The sequence below is a fragment of the Hippichthys cyanospilos genome, chromosome 3 (assembly GCF_059441005.1).
Source record: "Hippichthys cyanospilos isolate Australia breed blue-spotted pipefish chromosome 3, RoL_Hcya_1.0, whole genome shotgun sequence".
Classification (NCBI taxonomy): domain Eukaryota; kingdom Metazoa; phylum Chordata; class Actinopteri; order Syngnathiformes; family Syngnathidae; genus Hippichthys; species Hippichthys cyanospilos.
In genome coordinates, this window is record NC_142371.1 from 26,277,313 (window position 1) to 26,295,507 (window position 18,195).

The window sequence follows — 18,195 nt, forward strand, 5'->3', positions numbered from 1 at the left end:
TTGCAAACATGCGGAATAAAGTAACCACACCAACCAAAGGTTATCTAATGAACACAACATTTTTGTTTATGTAATCACTTTAGAGTGTCATCTGTGTTTTACAGCATAGTTAGTACAGTTAAACGAATCGATGAATGAAGTTACATTAGTCATCATTCAATGCGGCCTTATACATTACAAAAAGCAGCTACCGGTAATTTAACTGGTGTTTCTATGTACATCCATTGTATAAAATTGTCTGTTTTATCTGAAACCAAAGTCAGAGTATTAATTTCTATTTCACACATAATCACTGACAATAGAATCTTTGAGAGTGACCTTGTGAGACCTACAAACCTAAAAAGATAAAACTGTGGGTGATAAGTGACATTTTGCTTTTGAAGTGGCGCGCCATGCCAAGTTAAACTGGCAAGCTGCAATTTTGAAGAACAAGAAAATGCAGCGCACCTCGTAAAAAGCCGCGTGCGATGTGCGTCAACTTACCGAGCAGGGCGGCCCAGTGGAGCGGTGTCCTGAAGAGGTTGTCGTACGCGGTCACGTTACAGCCCTCGTAGGACGTCAGCACCTCCACCACTGCCTCGTTACCGTCGGCGACGGCGAAGTGCAATGGCGTCCGACCCTCATAGTCCTGCCAGTTTAGCAGGGACTCTGTGGGAGCTGCTTCCTTCAAACGCACAAGACAGCAAAGAGTGGTTTGAAATGTATCAATTATCATTGAAATACAATTAAATTAACCAATAGATTGCATTCACACGATGACACAGAACCGTTTCAATCAGCTCGGTCGCCATTTTATGGGTCTTCCAGGCTCGTGAGCAAATGTAAAAGCTGAAGTGATGTTACTTCCATTCTTTTTTGTTTTTTATCTTCAGTAACCGCTTCACAATGATACACACATGCACTGCTCATGGGCGCAACAATAGGTCAAACAAGGATGTGAAAAGAAGCTTCTTTAGAATACTTATTGTTATTTTTAGACTCCATCAATGTACATGAAAAAAAGGAACTAAGTCACCGGTGATGAAACACATGGACTGAAAACAGTGTATTCTCACTATTTTGTGGAAGATAAGTAGAATCATAAGATTTTTTTTAAAGCATTTTACTGTTATGTGATATGGGACGCTCTGGCTAAATAATTTTGTTTTGAATCAATCATGAAAATATATCAAGTGCACCAACACTTTCCATTTTGAGCACAAATGCTGTCCTATTTTCATTTCTAAGCAGCCCAACAAATGAAACTGTAGAAAAAGTGTATGAAAGTAAGTGCTTAGTCAACAACAAGTGGAAACAATAGAAAAATGCAAATCCTTTGCGACATTTAGGCAAATATTGGTCTGAGTATACGGTACGTATTTATATACAGTACTGTAATATACACATTGGCATTGTGTTTGGTTTAAAGAAAATGCACAAAATTTTTACTTGACTCTTTCTTCCTTATTAAAACAGATATGCCACCATAACTTTATGAGTGAGGTGTACCAGTATACAGCGGACAGTTTGGGTGGCGCTGGCTTCCTGGCTGTGGGCGGCCCAGTGCAAGGGGATCTTGCCCTCGCTGTCGGGGATGCCGATGTTGGAGTCGTGCTTGATGAGTAGGCGAACGTGCTCCGGCCGGTTATAAAACGCTGACCAGTGCAAGGCTGTTTGCTGTGAAGAGAAACAAAGCAGGAGAGATGAAAAGAAAAAGATAGCGATGACAACTTGGGTTGAGAACAGTGAGTGCTGTTGTGGCCTTGTGGCTTTGAGCTTTTCTCTTACGCAAATGAAAAATGCTCCACCAAGAAATCTGAGGGCAAGTGTCAACACAAAGCTCACATTGACGTTAAAACCGAGAGGCAACCCACATAGCGCCCCAATGAAAGCTACTGGCTGTCATCTGACACGGTGATGCGTATTGGATCATTACAAAACTAACTACTGATGTCACACCTCAGCATCGACACACAAGAGAGACTCTGTCCTTGTGGCCAGAGATACTTAGCCTCTACTGTGGCATGAGTGCGTATGACCTCAAACTCCTCAACTAATGCCATTTTTATGCAGCTAACACTCAGGCAAGACGATTTTTGGACAGGCCAGAAAAATGCCCTGAGTGCATGTTTTATGTACACACAAATTAGACAGATGCGCTGAAAGTCATAAGATTTGAAATTCATTAAGATTTCACGGAAAAAAAAAAATGACCTCAAGTCGGTAGGTTAGATCACTAATCTCCTAACATCTTTCAATGCGATCAAGATAGGGCTGAAACGATTCCTCGAGTAATTTGAATACCTCGGTTAAAAAAAAAAAATGCTCGAGACATTTTTACTTGGCCTGGAGATCGGCTTTTTAGTGTAGACGTCAAAAAACAGTAAGACACGCTAGAAGTATGGTGAGGAGTCCACCTTAGTTTACCGAATAATATATGGATACAGATGCCCTGGTACACTTTTATTTTCAATCGCGAATTCAGGCCACTAACAAATGACTTAATCATGGTGGCATTGACAGATGCCACCTGTGGCTTGGTCTTACCAATCACTGCATCTAACGTAAATGAGTCGCTAGCCAGCGGTGCTTAAGTGCTCCATATAGGCTGGCTTCATCTGAAAGACTAACATTTATGTGGAGAAATTTGGAAGAGGAGGAGGAAAGTGGTGTGCTGCTAAGGAATTCCAGTCTTCGAGGGCCCGTATCCTGCATGTTTTAAGGTTTTCTCCCCCCACAACCTGATTTAAATGATTAGCTTATTAGCAAGTTCAGCAGGAGCTTGAACATAATTTGAATCGGGTGTGTTTGAGACAGTTATTCATCATGTTTGGTCAAACATGTCTATTTCCTTTTTTTAAACAAGCAGTATATAAACAAGGCTTGATATGTACATAATAATAATAATAAAATAATAATAATAAAAACTAAAATAAATAAAGTAAATAATAGCGAAGACAATTTCACTCAGGACATGGCAACACAGCTAACTTACTTGCTAAGAGTAAACCAATGAAAAAAATTAAGCCTATTTAGAACCAAGCACATTATTTCATTTTAAGCAAATTTTAATCAATTAGCAGTTAAAATGTCATTTTCAGTTATTCCAGTCATTATTCAATTTTTTTAACAATCGGATCGTTTAAAATGGGTCTCAATTGACAGTTAGCAAGGTACAGTATATATTAGAATTCAGGTGAGAAACTCAACGCCATTTCACACAGGTAAATAATATATTAGGGTGAGAAAAACAGAGGCTTTTGTCATGTAAACATGTGGAAAACTAAAATTAAGACTCTATTACGGTGATTGTGCAGCCCTCGTCTTCAGTGTTTGTAATTATTTTTCAACAAGGGTGTTGAACTATTTTTTAGGGGGGACTATTGCAACATTATACAATTTTAACAATACATATTTCCAAACTGTACATATTTAGTACTATAGTACATGATTACGAGTGATGTGGGTTTCTTCGGGCTGCAGGCTTTGATTGGTTATGATACCTCAGATGCTGTGGTTTCTTGTATATCAAATTGAAGGCACATCAAAGAAGGCAGATTTTTCACAGATGATACTACTAAGTCATAGAGATTGTTATGAAAAGAAAACATGAAAATTGCAAACCCCTCATTTATGGTATCATTTGGATCATGTTGCGACTTTGTATAATGGTAAGTTAGATTAACATTTTTCTATGTTTTATCACATTTTTATACTGAGATTTTTTTGCTTCCTTCCCTAAAAGTTGCTTGTTATGCTACTTTCTTGGCTGGAAACAACTTTCTTTCGTTTCCCCTCAGACTTGCTTTTTCATGCATCCTAAATTCTTCTCTTCCTTCACTTAAAGCTACTTTTCTGCCACCCTTCCTTCTTTAGCGCCTTAATTTTATCACCTGATATACATGCATTCTTACATCCTGCAAATTATTTACCATTATCAGCGCTCATGTTAAGTACACAACTGATTTTGACTGCCTCGCTGTTCATACTAATAAACATTGCCCACAGGGCATTCATTGAAGCTTGGGCATCCTATGAAAGGGATCTCTCCATTTGAGAAGGCTTGAAGAGCCAGGATAATACAACATTTTCTGTTTGTCCTTTTTTGTTTACCAAATAATTCAATGCCAATGACCTAAGTATTTTTTCACTTCAGTTCGGGAAAATTTTAAACAGTAGTGTGCTGGTAGTCCTACAAGTAATGGAGTCTCTGGGGTTAAAAAAAAACAAACAAAAAAAAACAAAACAAAAACAATTGAGAGAGTGTTTTCAATTTTTTGACTTGTACTCTAAATAAACAACTTGACTTGATAAAATAGAGGCTGACTTGTGTCTTGGAATGGACTCCATTTGACCCGAGGGTTTCAACAGTACCTTGTTCTTGTCCTGTGTGTCAACCTCTCCGGGCCCAATATGTTTGAGCAGCAACGCAAGGGCTTTGGGAGAAGGATGTCGTGTGGCGAGGTGAAGCGGAGTCATCTCTTCCAAATCTTTCTGCAGCCAGTTGGCATGTCGAGACAGCAGCAGCTTGAGGAAACGGACATTTCCCTGCAATGCAAAAACACAACTGTGATTTAAGTGATGCTTAAAAAAAATAAAAATAATTGTATTGTGCCAAAATTGATGACACAGACAGACACACACACACGAACGCACACACACACACACACACAGGCCCATACATAAGGGTGGGGTCTTTTACTGGTGTCTCGTTCAATTCAGGGGTCATCCATCTTGGTTGGCTCTCATTTTGGTGTGTGTGATGAGCTGCTAGACAGTTAACAGCAGATCTGCCCCCGTTGTCATTATTACCATCATCATCATCCTCTGTTTGAGTGGTATGCAGGCAGAACCTCCTGAGTGATGTACTGGCTAACAGCTCTCACGGGACCCCGGGTTGTGTGTCTGCATGGCCCTTGGCGTGTGAGTGCGTTTTGTATATTTACCATGGTGCCGCCTCAAAGCCACAGCCTGACGGATCTATCTTGTGTGTGAGCATGCATCTCCACCGAGCGAGTGTGTGTATGCGCTCCTGTCCTCCCTATTCTCAGTCCAATTAGATCCGTAATCCCTGGCCTCTCTGCCTGTCTCGGCCAATTATTGATCCCGTGTCAAAGAGACAGGGCTCCCCGTCACTATCTTCCCCACATGCACACGTACATGCCAATAGTCCACTGCCGCTACAACTATGCCTTTCTTTAACAAAATCATGATGACAAATCATTGAAAATGTTACCAAATAAAGATACATTACTAAGCGCAAATACACCATCACATGCCATCTCATGGTGCCAAAGAGTTTTTCTTTTGTTATTTGAAGAATTTAATGAAATATCTGAGAACTAGATTTCTCTTAACCTTAAACCACAGGCAATGTTTTCAAATCTGACGTCCGTCAGACCAGTTCCAGGACTGGCGTCACAGATCACATAACAAACCCAAACAATAAGACTACAACTAGTTTTCACTTTTGGGAAGAGGTAAACATCTAAACTTCAGTTTATAAATATTTTTAATATATTATTATCAATCATTCTTACTTATTAAATATGATAGCTGAAACATAATTTTTTATTACTTTATTGACGGGACAGAGGAAATTACATGGTCCTATTTCTAAATAGACAAATGGGTTGATTTTGACTCATAAGTTTGAGTTAAATATACTTTCTTTTACTTTTTTATAAGAAATACTTTTTGTTAATTAACTCTTTTAATGGAAACCATTTTTAAAAATAGAAACTGCCAGTCAATTCCTAACATTCTGACGGACACACCACAGTTAGTGTGTGTGTTTTTTTATTCTTCCAAATTGTTTTTACATTAAAAGTGCCTTCATGGCTTTTGTTTCCAACATCAGAAAAATACTCAGACCAAAGGTATGACACAATTATTGAATAATTTAGAAAAAAAACAATTGTTAGACTTTAAACCATCTGAATTTTTGGGGCCGAGTTAAAAAAAAAAAAAAACTTTTAATTGATCCCAATCACAAAATGGGGCAATATGTTGATTTAAATGACTTTACTTTCATTACTGCATATACTTGTGTATTGTTGATAAAGTATCAATAAAAGATGCATATAATATGTATAATGCATTGGTAAAAACATCAATGACCCCTAGAAGTCATTCAAGAACAGCCCAGACATGAACTAAAAGCCCCATCGGCTGAACTAAAAACAACTTGAGACAAAAGTAATGGCAGCAATAACTTAATGTACCGGCAATTAAATTTCTGTATAGTAATTAAGTTACTTTAAGTAAATAATAACTACCGCTACAGTAAAATTTCGTTAAATATATACAATGAACAGTCAAAGGACCGCAAGCACAAGGCGCAATATTGCCCCGAGAAAGTTTCATACAGTATATAATTTGCGAAATGGTTCAGACATCATTAATTGCTCAAAATGAAACTACAGCCAATCAAGATCGTAAATTCTATGAATAATATTGCCAATTATTACTGATTTTTCTTTTACTTTATTCAATTAGAACCTTTTCAGTGAATTATCATTGCAGTTCATTCACTGATTGCATTCTTCTGCCTTATACTGAGGCCTGTGGCATTCATTTGGACTTAATTATTGCCTTATAAAAATTATTATGTACGTATGAGATGCTTTCGGGGATTATTCCCATTCTCGTTTAATTTGTATGTCAGTACCCCTGAGGCGATACGAACAGTCACTAGGGGGCAGTGGCCTGCCTCTTTCCACCGTAACCCAGCCTGGCCGATTTAGATGCTCCCTTGCAAAGCTACTATTGTTTTTTTTTTTTTTAAATGAATACTAGATATACTTTGTCAGCTGCAGCCTAAACAAGCTCAAAACATGTCAATTTTCCATATGTGCAAACAACGAGCATTTGACTGAGTTGCCTCCTTTGGCAAGGAGGTGAAACATCCTTAACCTGTTGACTGCCACACCAAAATGTGTGCGCACGTGTGTGCGTGTAAGAGTGTGCTTGTGCATAAGAGTGTGTTTGTGGGGGTCAGTAGAGGTCGCGCCTTCTGTGCAGCGAGGTGCAGAGCCGTGCGCTGGCTGTGGTCGGTCTTGTTGACTGAGGCTCCGGCCTTCAGCAGAATCTCGGCGCAGTCTAGGCGATCAGCCAGCACGCAGTACATTAGAGGAGTGCGGCCAAACTGATCCTCAAGGTCCCGTAGGACTGGTTCTGCTATACCCACAAATACAAAGATGCACAAATGAATGAGGGCCTTCAATGCACTTAATAGCTAAAATATACGAATGCAATGCCATTCACTTCAGAGCATAATTATGTTAATATTTGAACATAAGGTATCATTGACCACTTGATGAATGTGAGCATACTGTTTTGTTTTGTGTAAAAAGCCATATTCGGAACTGGCCACATGGGTTTTCTGCTGGGGCTTACCTTGCCCTCCGACCTTTCTGCACAAAATTTCCTTGCACAAATCAATACAGCACTTGGGTATTACATACTAATGTGAAAGCACTCTTGTTTGTGTAGGTAGCAGCAACTCTTTTCTGAGTAAGTTTTTGTCCGATCACGTTGAAAATTTTTCACGAGTTGGACTTTTTGGCCGACTCGCAGTTATGCACCTCAAGCTAGTTGTATGTTTTTTTTACCTGTGATGAGTTTGAGCAGTGCGTTCCTGTCGCCATTGACAGCGGCAGCGTGAACCTGCGAGCCCAGAGGGGCGGCGCCCGGGCCAGACGGCGCTGAGGCCTGTAACAAAAACACATACAAGGTCATATACTCAACCCGTAGCCATTTCCTGTACATATACAATAGATGGCTTATCAAATGTTAACCACTGTGTAGGAAATTATCTCAGGCATTATTTAGCTCAAAGCATGAAGCATAATCAGTCCTAAAACATATATTTTTGTTGCTTTAGAATTTTCTGTGTGTCTTCAGTATTGTAAAATAGTGCTGTCAAGAGATAAAAAAGAGGGGTTATTTTTATTTCGATAAATTGTATTATTGTGGCAGATGAAAAGCTTGATCAACAACAAAAATGTGGCTTTCGTCATTTATTTTCTTTAACATGTTGAAACGGATGTAATTGTAGCATTTTATTATACGCTGCATTCAGACTTGTCCCAAATGTTTTCTGCAAACTTTAGATATGAACATAAAGAGAGATGGCTGTTTTCTTTTGTCAATTGTCAAATAATTAGATAAAACATGAAAAAAACTTCATCAATCCTGAACGTTGCAGACTTCCTCAAATGCGGTGTGTGCTTGAGTTTAGTTTGGCAAAAAGCTTTGCAATGTCTCGCTACTGTATATTCACATCTTTGTTGTTACCGTAAGCTGTGGCTGCAGTCACAACTGAGTGCTTTGTATTTATGTGGAAGGCTAAACTTTTGCGGTAAGCAAACTCTTTACAAAAATTGCATATCATTCTACCTACATCTAAGTAGCTGTCAAAGCATTTTTTTAAAGTTAAATTTACCATTCATAGGACCAACAACTCTCACATGCTCGTCCATTTTCATGCCTTCCTTCTGCCCCTGGACTTGCCGTCCCACCCAAAATGCGACTCTTAGGTGATGGCAAACACAATGGCAGCCAATCTGTGTCCACATCAAGGTGTGATTGAACTTTGTTTTCCAAATCCCAACAATTCAAGCACAAAAAGCCTGATACTCAAAAACGGATCCAATAAGCATAAACAAAGCAGAAATGTATAGATTAAAAATCAGATTCATGTGATTTCGAAAAATTACGTTTTAACTGAATAAGTGTTAAAAGAAGAACTACAGTGATTCTGCTGTGTATAATTACTGCTGTCGGGCGGAGTTCTCATATCGACAACTCACTTTCAGGAGAAGAAAAATGGTAAGTTTCTTTCACCATTTTCACTGCATTGTGAATGAAAGCAAACCATTTTGAATACTTTTGATTGGTCAATATTTGTATAAATAGCACCCACATGTGCATGACTAATAATATAGATCTGTGACCAAGGTTTACCAAAATGTGGCATTAAGTTTTGGATAAAAACCTAGTTTTAACCCTTAACTGGGCACAACGGCCGCTTTCGACCGATAGTCATAACAGGCAAAAATGGCCTTTATTAGGCCCACATTTTTCTATTTTTGTGTCCTAAACAGGCAAGAATTTTCAGGATTTTGGAAAAATTTAGCGGCTGCTGTGCCCAGTAAAGGGTTAAGAGCACGGTGGGTGTTTTCAAGGAAAGTTACTGATGTGTTTTACTTAAATTAAGACATATTCCCAAGAAATCATGCTAAGTCATTTTTCTTGTTCTACTGGCAGATTATTTTGTTGAAATTAAGTAATATATTCCTCATTACTTTTTCCTTCTTTTTTATGTGTTTGTGCGCGTGTGTGTGTGTGTTAGTGTGTTTGTGTGTGAAAGTCTAAGGAATTAAGTGTTTGGACTGAGCAGGAACATTCCTTTTTTTTCCTATTATTTTTAGTTAAACCCTTTGTTAGGGCTGGCCTCTTTTTGGAAGAAATGTTTCGAAAAACAAAACACAACTTTGCAGCTTATTCAACTGAATTCTTCCAAGAATTACTGAAAAATTGCTTCAAGCCATATATGATGGTTTTACTTTGGAGGCACAGTATTCTTAGTATTCACATGAAATAAAATGTATATGATTAAATTAAATTTCATGGCTGGTGATGCATGACAGATTTACTGATTTTGGAGAAAAAAATGCATTATTATAGTGTTATTTCTTTAGTTTGTATTCTTCACCTGCCTCCACTAGCTTCACACCCCTGTTTGAAATTAATTATAACAAGTAAAGGGCTTTCTCCTTCCGTTAAAAAAAGATCCATTTAACCTAGATGAACACCTGATGTTCCATTGGCTGTCAAGCCCAAAATGAAGACATTTTGATAATGTATTGGCAAGCTGATGTGTTCTGACAGAATGAAGGGACATGTGAGCGTGTGCTCCCGCTGAGGGGGTAAATCTCTTCCTGGCCCCACTTAACAAGATCCCAGTGAAAATCTGGGTAATCTGTAGACAGGAAGCAGCTGGGGAGTAAGGGGTGGGTAGATGGAGGCATGATCCCTGTGTGAGCGTGTAAGAGGGGGGTCTCTCCTCATGTCTTATTAATGTCTCATTAATACTGCAACATGCTTGGCTCTGTGTGTGTGTGTGTGTATGTGTGTGTGTGTGTATGTGTGTGTGTCTTTGTCGAGAGATGTGGGACAAAGCCTGCGGGGTACAACAGAAAAATCAATTATTGCCCCTAAACACATAGAAGCCAGCGGCACAAACCAGTCCAATCCCGTGCTACAATGTTTTATCCAAAAAGTGTTCACCATCCAAATACTTCTATAACTTTTTGTCCTTCAAATTATAAGAAGGAAAACACATGCATTTTGAAAAATACAACAACCGAAAAAGAAGAATCTAATGTCCTGCAAGCTTCTCATCTCACCCTCGATCTCTGCTGCCACCTCGTAAACAGAGCTCCTGCAGACGGTGCGTGCGGTATGACAATTACCCATCATTCCTTCTGCTTTCTCATGCTCAACCCGAGCAGCGCATTAGGAGACTTATTACCTCGAATGAAAGGTAAATCATTTTGTGTGTTAGGCACATGTGCCACATCACGGGGAGTTGTTCGCCCTGAGAATTGCTTTTGTTTACTGGGACTTAACTCAAATCTACCACAAACATCTAAACCCATCACTAATTGACAGGAATTAGTCAGCAATGCACACTTTAATGTCTAACACATGAAGAATTTTCCAAAAATACAAGAGCAACTTTGCATTCGTAACAAATAAAACATTCAGATAGAGTTTTGTATTCAATGCAGCATCAATTACAACGTCCATTTATCTAACCAGAAATAGTGGTGAAATGATGGTAGACGACACTTTTGTACCTTAATTGGACAATAGTTATATTATGTTTTTTTTTTTACAGAGACAAGTAGGGAAAAACAGGTCTAATGAATGTAACGATATGCAATCTAGTTAATATCTTTAAACCACATCTTGTTTTACTGTTTTACTGGACACACATTGGGAAATGTGTGTATCATTGAAGAAAATTCTAACAATTAAAATCTGAAATTTCTTTCAAAAAACGGAAAAAATGGAAAATGGAAAGGGGGGGGGGTAAATGACACTTCAATCATTTTTCAAAGATGAAAAATGAGAAAAAATTGGGGAGAAAAACCTGACAATATTTTAAAAATAAGATATTGTATGTACAGTACGCTGATTGTGACCCACCCATCCTGAGAAACGTTAGATTATTAAAGAAAGCAAGAAAGAACGTCCCTGGAGTGAGCACGATTGCATTTTGCTGTCTTATTTTACAGATACGGTTTATGACATCATTAATGGATTAGTACACTAGTACACATTAGGTGACTTTAAGCAAAATGCAAAATATTTGCATGGACTAGAATTTTTTTTCTAAGCATCTCTGCACTTTTCTTGATATGTCCACTCATATAGTTCTGATATCAACCATGGAGATTTTTTTTCATAATGACAAGAGCTCATTAAAACTTACTTTTGACGTTTCTTGATTTATTTTGATCCTTTCCTCTACTCTAAGTCAATATTACCTTCCCTGGCTGCAACTATAAACACACAAATTGATTTAGGAATAATCTTAAATGCAAAAGGGAATACAAAAAAAAAATCTGAATTTCAGTTGCCACGGACATGGGGGAACAAATGCATCGATAAAATAAATTGATGTGAGGGACATTCAGGTCAGTGAGAGGAGGCAATTAGAGTTTCATGAGGACCCGAGTGTTTTGGAAACACCTACAGTGACTCCAAATTCGTCTAAAAAGGCTTTTGAGCTGGCGCGTCTGGAATCAAACAAAGAAGCTTGTAAAAACAACGGCCGGGTCCTGTTGAGAGCTTTGCGGCGGCCTCATTTTCCCATTCACACGTGTTCCTCAGGGAGCACTTCACTTGTTAATATGAAGACAATAACTCAGAGTAAAGCATTGATCACGGGCCGAGGGCCCGGTCGAGTGATTGTTTATCTGTAAGGGTATCGATTCATGCTGATGCTGACATTATTTATTCTTTATTTATCGTTCCCCTTGTATAAATGCAACAAGTTTAACAAAGAATCTACACTTTGTTCAAGCCTTTCAAACACTCGACAGGAGTGCTAGACACACGCGCAAAAAAGTTGACCCAAAGTGTGTTTGTGTGTGTGTGTTCATTTTCGTCTATATGTTTGTCTCACTGTTGTTTGCGCTTTGTGAAGGAGTCTGGCGTTGACAGAGGACAAAACTAAGGCACGCTGTGTAAGCAGTGGGAAAACGGCACAGGAGCCTGTGGCCTTTCGCTCTATTATAGGTAACGCACGCACAGTCACTTTTATATAAGCCTATTTTCTGACAGTTTAGGGCCTGAGCCAACTCGAGGCTCTTAAAGGTGCCTATACCACCTACGCAGCTCTCCAGGGGTAGGTGTGTGAATGTGTGTGCGTGTATCTCTGATAGCAGATAGAAGCTGCAGGGTTCCGTCCCAGCGTTTTGACTGACAGGTAAAGAGGTGGGAGGATGGATAATATTCGCCCACAGGGATGCCCGATCAGCAAAGCCCTATTTCTGGGGGACATCCTCAATCCCCAAAGACCAATGAGCCGACTCCCTCGGCTGGGGGCCGGGCCCACTAGCACAGCGGGGCCAATCAGCGGGGCGCTAGAAGGCTGAGTGACATATATGTCTGCTAATTTACATCATTACCACGATGCATCCTGACAAATGAGCCCCCCGGGTGTGAGCCAATCACCTGGGAGGGTAATGCAATTAGGCGGGACCACGGCTGTCAGTCAAACAGCCACGGGCAGGGGGTCAGGTAGTGATGCCTGTGGCCATAACACGCTTGCCTAATGCATTGTCGTTCAAATGCAGATGGAGAGCGGGAATTCTCAAAGCAGTGGTGCAGATATGAGGAGCAGGACTGAGGGGTGTGCGTGTGCGTGCGTGTGTGTGCGTGTGTGAAGGGACACAGTAGAGGCGGAAGACCTCAGGAGACTCCTCAAGGTACACACAGATTGACTTGTGTCTTCTGAGACACATTGTGTGTGCATATCCACAGAAATCTGTGTGTGTGTGTGTGTGTGTGTGTGTGTGTGTGTTTACATGTTTTCGCCTGCTGTTTTTGCTTAGAGTGCACACGATGAACAACACTTAAAAGACTGGAACTAAGTAGAGCACGGACCTCCACCAAGGCAGAACTGTTAATAAAAGGGGAACACTTGTACAGTATCTGCATTGTCCATCTTTTTGTTAATTTGTAGGTTACTTCCTGTGTCAGGATGATGCAAGATGTTACAAACATAAAAAAAGTATGTGCTGTGCACCCCCACTAGTCTAAACACAGCCTTCTGATTAGTATTTTTTGGCGGAATATAAATTATGTAGTAAAACTAACCCAGATGTATTCATCTCAGGTTGTGGTCATTTTACCAAATGACATCACAGTTGATGAGGGTCCGGATAATGACCAACCACACAGTTCACCTGTTTCCTGAGTTAGGTCATGTGACGTTCTCAGGCAGAGCCAATTGCTCAAGGTTAGTTGTCTGAATCTTGAGCAACAGTCAAAATTTGTAACCTGAGTTCTCCTTTAAATTTCAAACTGCATATAATGTTATAATGGTTTATTTTTATTGATATATTTTTAATTCCAGTACAGTTCTGTGATTTTTTTTTTTTTTTTTTTTTTTAGTTTGGATGTATTGAACTTTTACGGGCAATACATTTGCATTTGACATTTTGAACAGTTTCAACATTTATTTAACAACAATTTATTTAACTAATTTAGTCATTTTAAGCAGTAAAAAAGTATAATTAAATCATTTTTCTATACCATTAAAACACATTTTATCACTTTTTCTTGACTGAAAATAACATCACATTTGCTCAGGTAACAACCAATCGCGGGTAACATGTTTTCTGGGTTTCAACATGTGACCTTCACAAGCCGAGCCATGATTGGTTGTTACAGGAGCCTCAAGCACAAGTGATGAAATTTTCAGTTGACAGCCATTAGCAGAATGTGTTTTTAAAGTGATTAACGCAGTCAATCTCATTGGCTGCCAGCCCAGTAAAAATGCATCTTTGACATCTATTGTCATGAATGGCAGTGGATGAGTTGAATGTTCTTCCAGGAAATGGCAGTTAAGTCATTTACTTACTGTAAATAATGCATTTTTATTCTTCGATATATGCTAGCAACATACACATAGTTAAGTAGAATAATTAACTCTTTCAGGGCCAGACCAGGAAAAATGGATATGACATCTAACGCTGTCAATGGCAGTGAATGGGTATATTATACATGAATAATAATTTAGCTATCAGATTAAGTATATACAGATTATTAACTTTTTATGTCTGAAAATGGCGAAATATATTTAGTATACTTTTTTCACATATTTATGCTGTGCATTATATGTGGTTTATAATATTACTTATATATAATAATAATAATAATAATAATAATAATAATAATAATAATAATAAAAATAATAATAATATAATAATATCACTTATATATAATATAAGTGGTTTATAATATTATGAAATATACCTTTTATGAATAAAGTCACTTTCTTTTTGTGATGACCACGCAGGCTTCCTACACTATAGTATTGGACTGTAATTTAGATGGTTATGATGGTCCTTGGAGGGCTAAGTATTTTTCGAAGCGGCACTTGGGTAAACCACTCTTTATATAAGAATGAATAACTGACACCCACTCATTCCTTTTAAATCATTTCCTATTTTAGTGCTTTAAACTATGAAACGGTTAAATATAATCTCAAACCAATCGACATTACTAGTACAAGTAAAGGCCTTATGTATGATTTAATTTTTGAATCACCAATCTTCAGGATTTGACTGTATTAAACTGAAAATATCTGAGTAGTATTTGCATAAACCTGGTAATTAATTCACAAACAAACTGTGCAAACATGAATTCTCTTTCGTGCTTTTGAATAAGGCAAAACTATAAAGAAGCTTAAACTAATCTAAACTAGCCTTGCATTTGAGTGACACGCGCATTAGTGTTATAGGTAATCAAGTTGATCTCGGGTCTCATGAGGTGCTGTGATATCATACCGAAGCTTTCCACTGAGTCGATAAGAGTTCCGCCCGGCATGTTGTTGATGTTTGTGTTACGTTTGCAGGTCAATACTGCTGTGACTGGCAGGCTGTCAAGCAGCGTTAATCAAAGCCTCGGTCCATAAACTAGTTTGCCAGTAACATCGTGGCTTTATCTTCCTAACAAAGATTATTAAACAAAACAAAAGCACATGATGTCTACCAAAGTGAGCTGCAAAGGTCCCCGTAGCCTCGTCTGTGCGTCTTAGATGCTGTTTGAGTCACTCGGAGGGTAGGGGGAGCTGTGTGTTTTGTGTCCTCCCATTATATCACTAATGAGCAGCCCTCGGGAGGGACGGGAGAGGGACGGCGTGGCAGACAGAAAAAGACAGATGAAGAAAGAGAAAGAGGAAGGGAGACCGAGATCAGCTTGGGGACTTTTTCCTATTCGCCCTTCCATTCCCTCTCCCCCACACCTCGGAGTCTAATTGGACTAAAACTGTGATCTAATTAAATGTCCAATTAAAGTGCAGAGAGCAACGTGCCCACCGGCGAATCACAGTAGACGGACATGATCAGCTGGAAAAACAAACTGAAAAAAAATCAATGCAAAATGGGAAAACATGTTAAAGTCAGAGAAAGCGGCAGAAAAGAATTGTGGGGGTGCTTCAAAACAAGTATCTTGAATATTCTGAGAAAAGACAGAAGAATAGTATACAATTACTAGAAATATAGCCTACCCTAATTAAGTTATAAAAAGTTCATATTTTGTATTTTTGTATTTGTATTTTGTTGTTAATACATTATTTTGCTTTTACAATTGACACCTTTCAACACATTTTTTGCCATTTATTTTTGACAGTAAATTCACATGTAAATCACATGTACTCAGGCTCAAGTAATAACCAATAGGGCTGTGAGATCATATCAAAATATCCGTGTATTGCAATATAAACTGACACAATATGTGTATCTCAATATGACACTCAGTTTCCAATTTATTGCCTATCAATTTTGAGAGCCCTATTTTCGTAATATTTTACGATAACAAAGCATTCAATAAATAAATTATAATTATCCATTTCTTGTTGGTTTTCGTCGTCTTTTTTTCCTCGTCAGTGCAAATTGGCGAGGTTAGCTTATGGTTGAGAAGCAATATGGCTGACCAAGACTAAATTGAGTACAAAATTAATGGTGATGAGGGCTGTTACCTGAACCCAGAGCAACTATGATGTTATTTTCAGGCAAAAGAAAGTGGCAAAATGTGTTTTTACAGGTATTAATTGTGTTGTACATGAAAACGATTTTAGGTATCAAATAAATTACAAATTAAATATTACATTTTTACTGTGTAAAACTGCTAACTTAGTAATATCTTTAAGACTGACCAAGTGACATTTTTAAATGAGGCACACAGATTATGATACTACAAAAGGAAGATCTGCACTGAATGAAAGTAACAGTCGTTATTTCAATCATGCCAGATTCAGATAGATATTTGAAACGCTTGTTCTACTGAAATATTAAAATGGGAAATGTTCAGTTTGCCATTCTTAATTGTCAAGAATCTACCGTACTTTAAAATTCTGTATTCAAGTTTTACTTTTTATTATTATTATTTTTTTTTTTTTACACACTATAAAAATAAATGGTAACTGCATCAAATGAAACGCAAGAAACTCAAAGAGGGAAATTGCAATGTCTATCTTTGGTCTTTTTACCACTGATAGTGAGATTGAGATAAATCTTTCAATTTCTCCATCTGTGATTTACACACACTGTGAACCCCCTACAGACAGCTTGAGCCCATCAAATATTAATGCAAGGGATCCAATTCAACATTCTGGTTAATCTCCGTAACAATTAGGCTGTAACGGGTCACATAATTAGGGTTTGTTATAGTCTCAATTGACCCAGTCTCTTGGGAGAGAAACCCAATCTGGCAGCAAGAAGGGGCAGTCCCATAGCTAACCACGGATTTTTCTGGGTGTTAACCCCTAAGATAAAGTGCTGCTTATTATGTCAGATTCTTACCATAGTTGCATTGAAAGAGGTGCTTCAAGCGATGTTTCCCTGTTCAATGTAACATTGTTGGGTGCAAGTCCATGTCCCCTACCTGCTCTGATCTTTCATCCTGTAGGGGAATGTGAAAGAGGATCAATCACATACTGAGACAAGTCCACCTGCTCACAAAATGACCTGCCAGAATTACAGTGTTACTGCAAAACCCAATGTTTGGAAGTTTAGGGAACCACTACTTCAACAAATTCAAATTTCCCAGGTCATCGATGCTGAAGAACAGTGGCCAAAATGTGAGATTTTAACGGGGTTTCTGCAGGTATCATCGAATCTTATTTAACACTGTTTTTAATGCTGTGACAGTTACAGGTTTCTTATCGCGTTAAGAGCAAATGAATTGAAATATGAAATAACTTTTTGGTAAATGATGTTTGAACATGACACCTTTGCAAAACGCATGCCTTTATTTTGTTAGGTTTCATACAAATAACATAATTTCATTGGTGATTGCATTTTGGAGGAAATTAGTCAAAAGTAAAAGACGATATGTTACACAATCTTTCTTTTGTAGTTGTTTAATAAAATCGGCCTTAGAGCTAATGCTCATTATGTAGTTACAAAGTTTAATAAATCAGACACGGATGACAGCACTCTGTTTTAAGTCTATTTATGTTTTGCATAGTTAGGGGGTACCTGGCAGAAAAAAATACGAGGGGAGGGGGGGTGGTATGTCACTAAAAAGGATGAGAGTAAAGAGGGCTTACTTACCACTTAATGACACTAAAAATGTTTTAAAATGTTGTCTGTAAGTGCACTTTTTGAAAGTTGACTGACTTCCTCTGAATTTATCTTTAAGTCTACTTCACAACACATAGTGCACATGTGCTAACTTTGAAACGCATCAGGGTAAAAAAAAAAGCCTTAAGTTGTCAAAATGTTCACGCTCAGCATCACAAAACGATTTCGAGTGTCTCAGGGAAAATGGCACAAAATTAAGGTTACAAGAAAAGCGACTTAAAAATGATGCAACCCGTCCAATGAAAGTTGTCATAAACGTGTATGAAGATAAAACAAATAAGTGGCACAAATTCACACCCGTCGTGATAACCTACTAACATTTCGTGAA

The 18,195-nt window shown here is 38.3% G+C and overlaps 1 protein-coding gene across 2 annotated transcripts in view; it reads right to left on the reverse strand.

Moving 5' to 3' along the window:
* The window catches only part of LOC148426574 (inversin-like), a 38,388-nt gene extending 21,250 nt beyond the window's left edge, over positions 1-17,138 (reverse strand). For both annotated transcript variants that reach the window (XM_088409962.1, XM_088409961.1), the window contains exons 1-6: positions 17,085-17,138; positions 7,593-7,692; positions 6,992-7,158; positions 4,354-4,527; positions 1,489-1,656; positions 484-664 (exon numbers count right to left, since the gene is read on the reverse strand). In XM_088409962.1, coding sequence (XP_088266088.1) covers positions 484-664; positions 1,489-1,656; positions 4,354-4,527; positions 6,992-7,158; positions 7,593-7,692; positions 17,085-17,087 — 793 coding nt within the window. In that variant the 5' untranslated portion in view covers positions 17,088-17,138. The remainder of the gene's footprint in view (positions 1-483; positions 665-1,488; positions 1,657-4,353; positions 4,528-6,991; positions 7,159-7,592; positions 7,693-17,084) is intronic.
* Between the last annotated feature and the right edge of the window lie 1,057 nt (positions 17,139-18,195).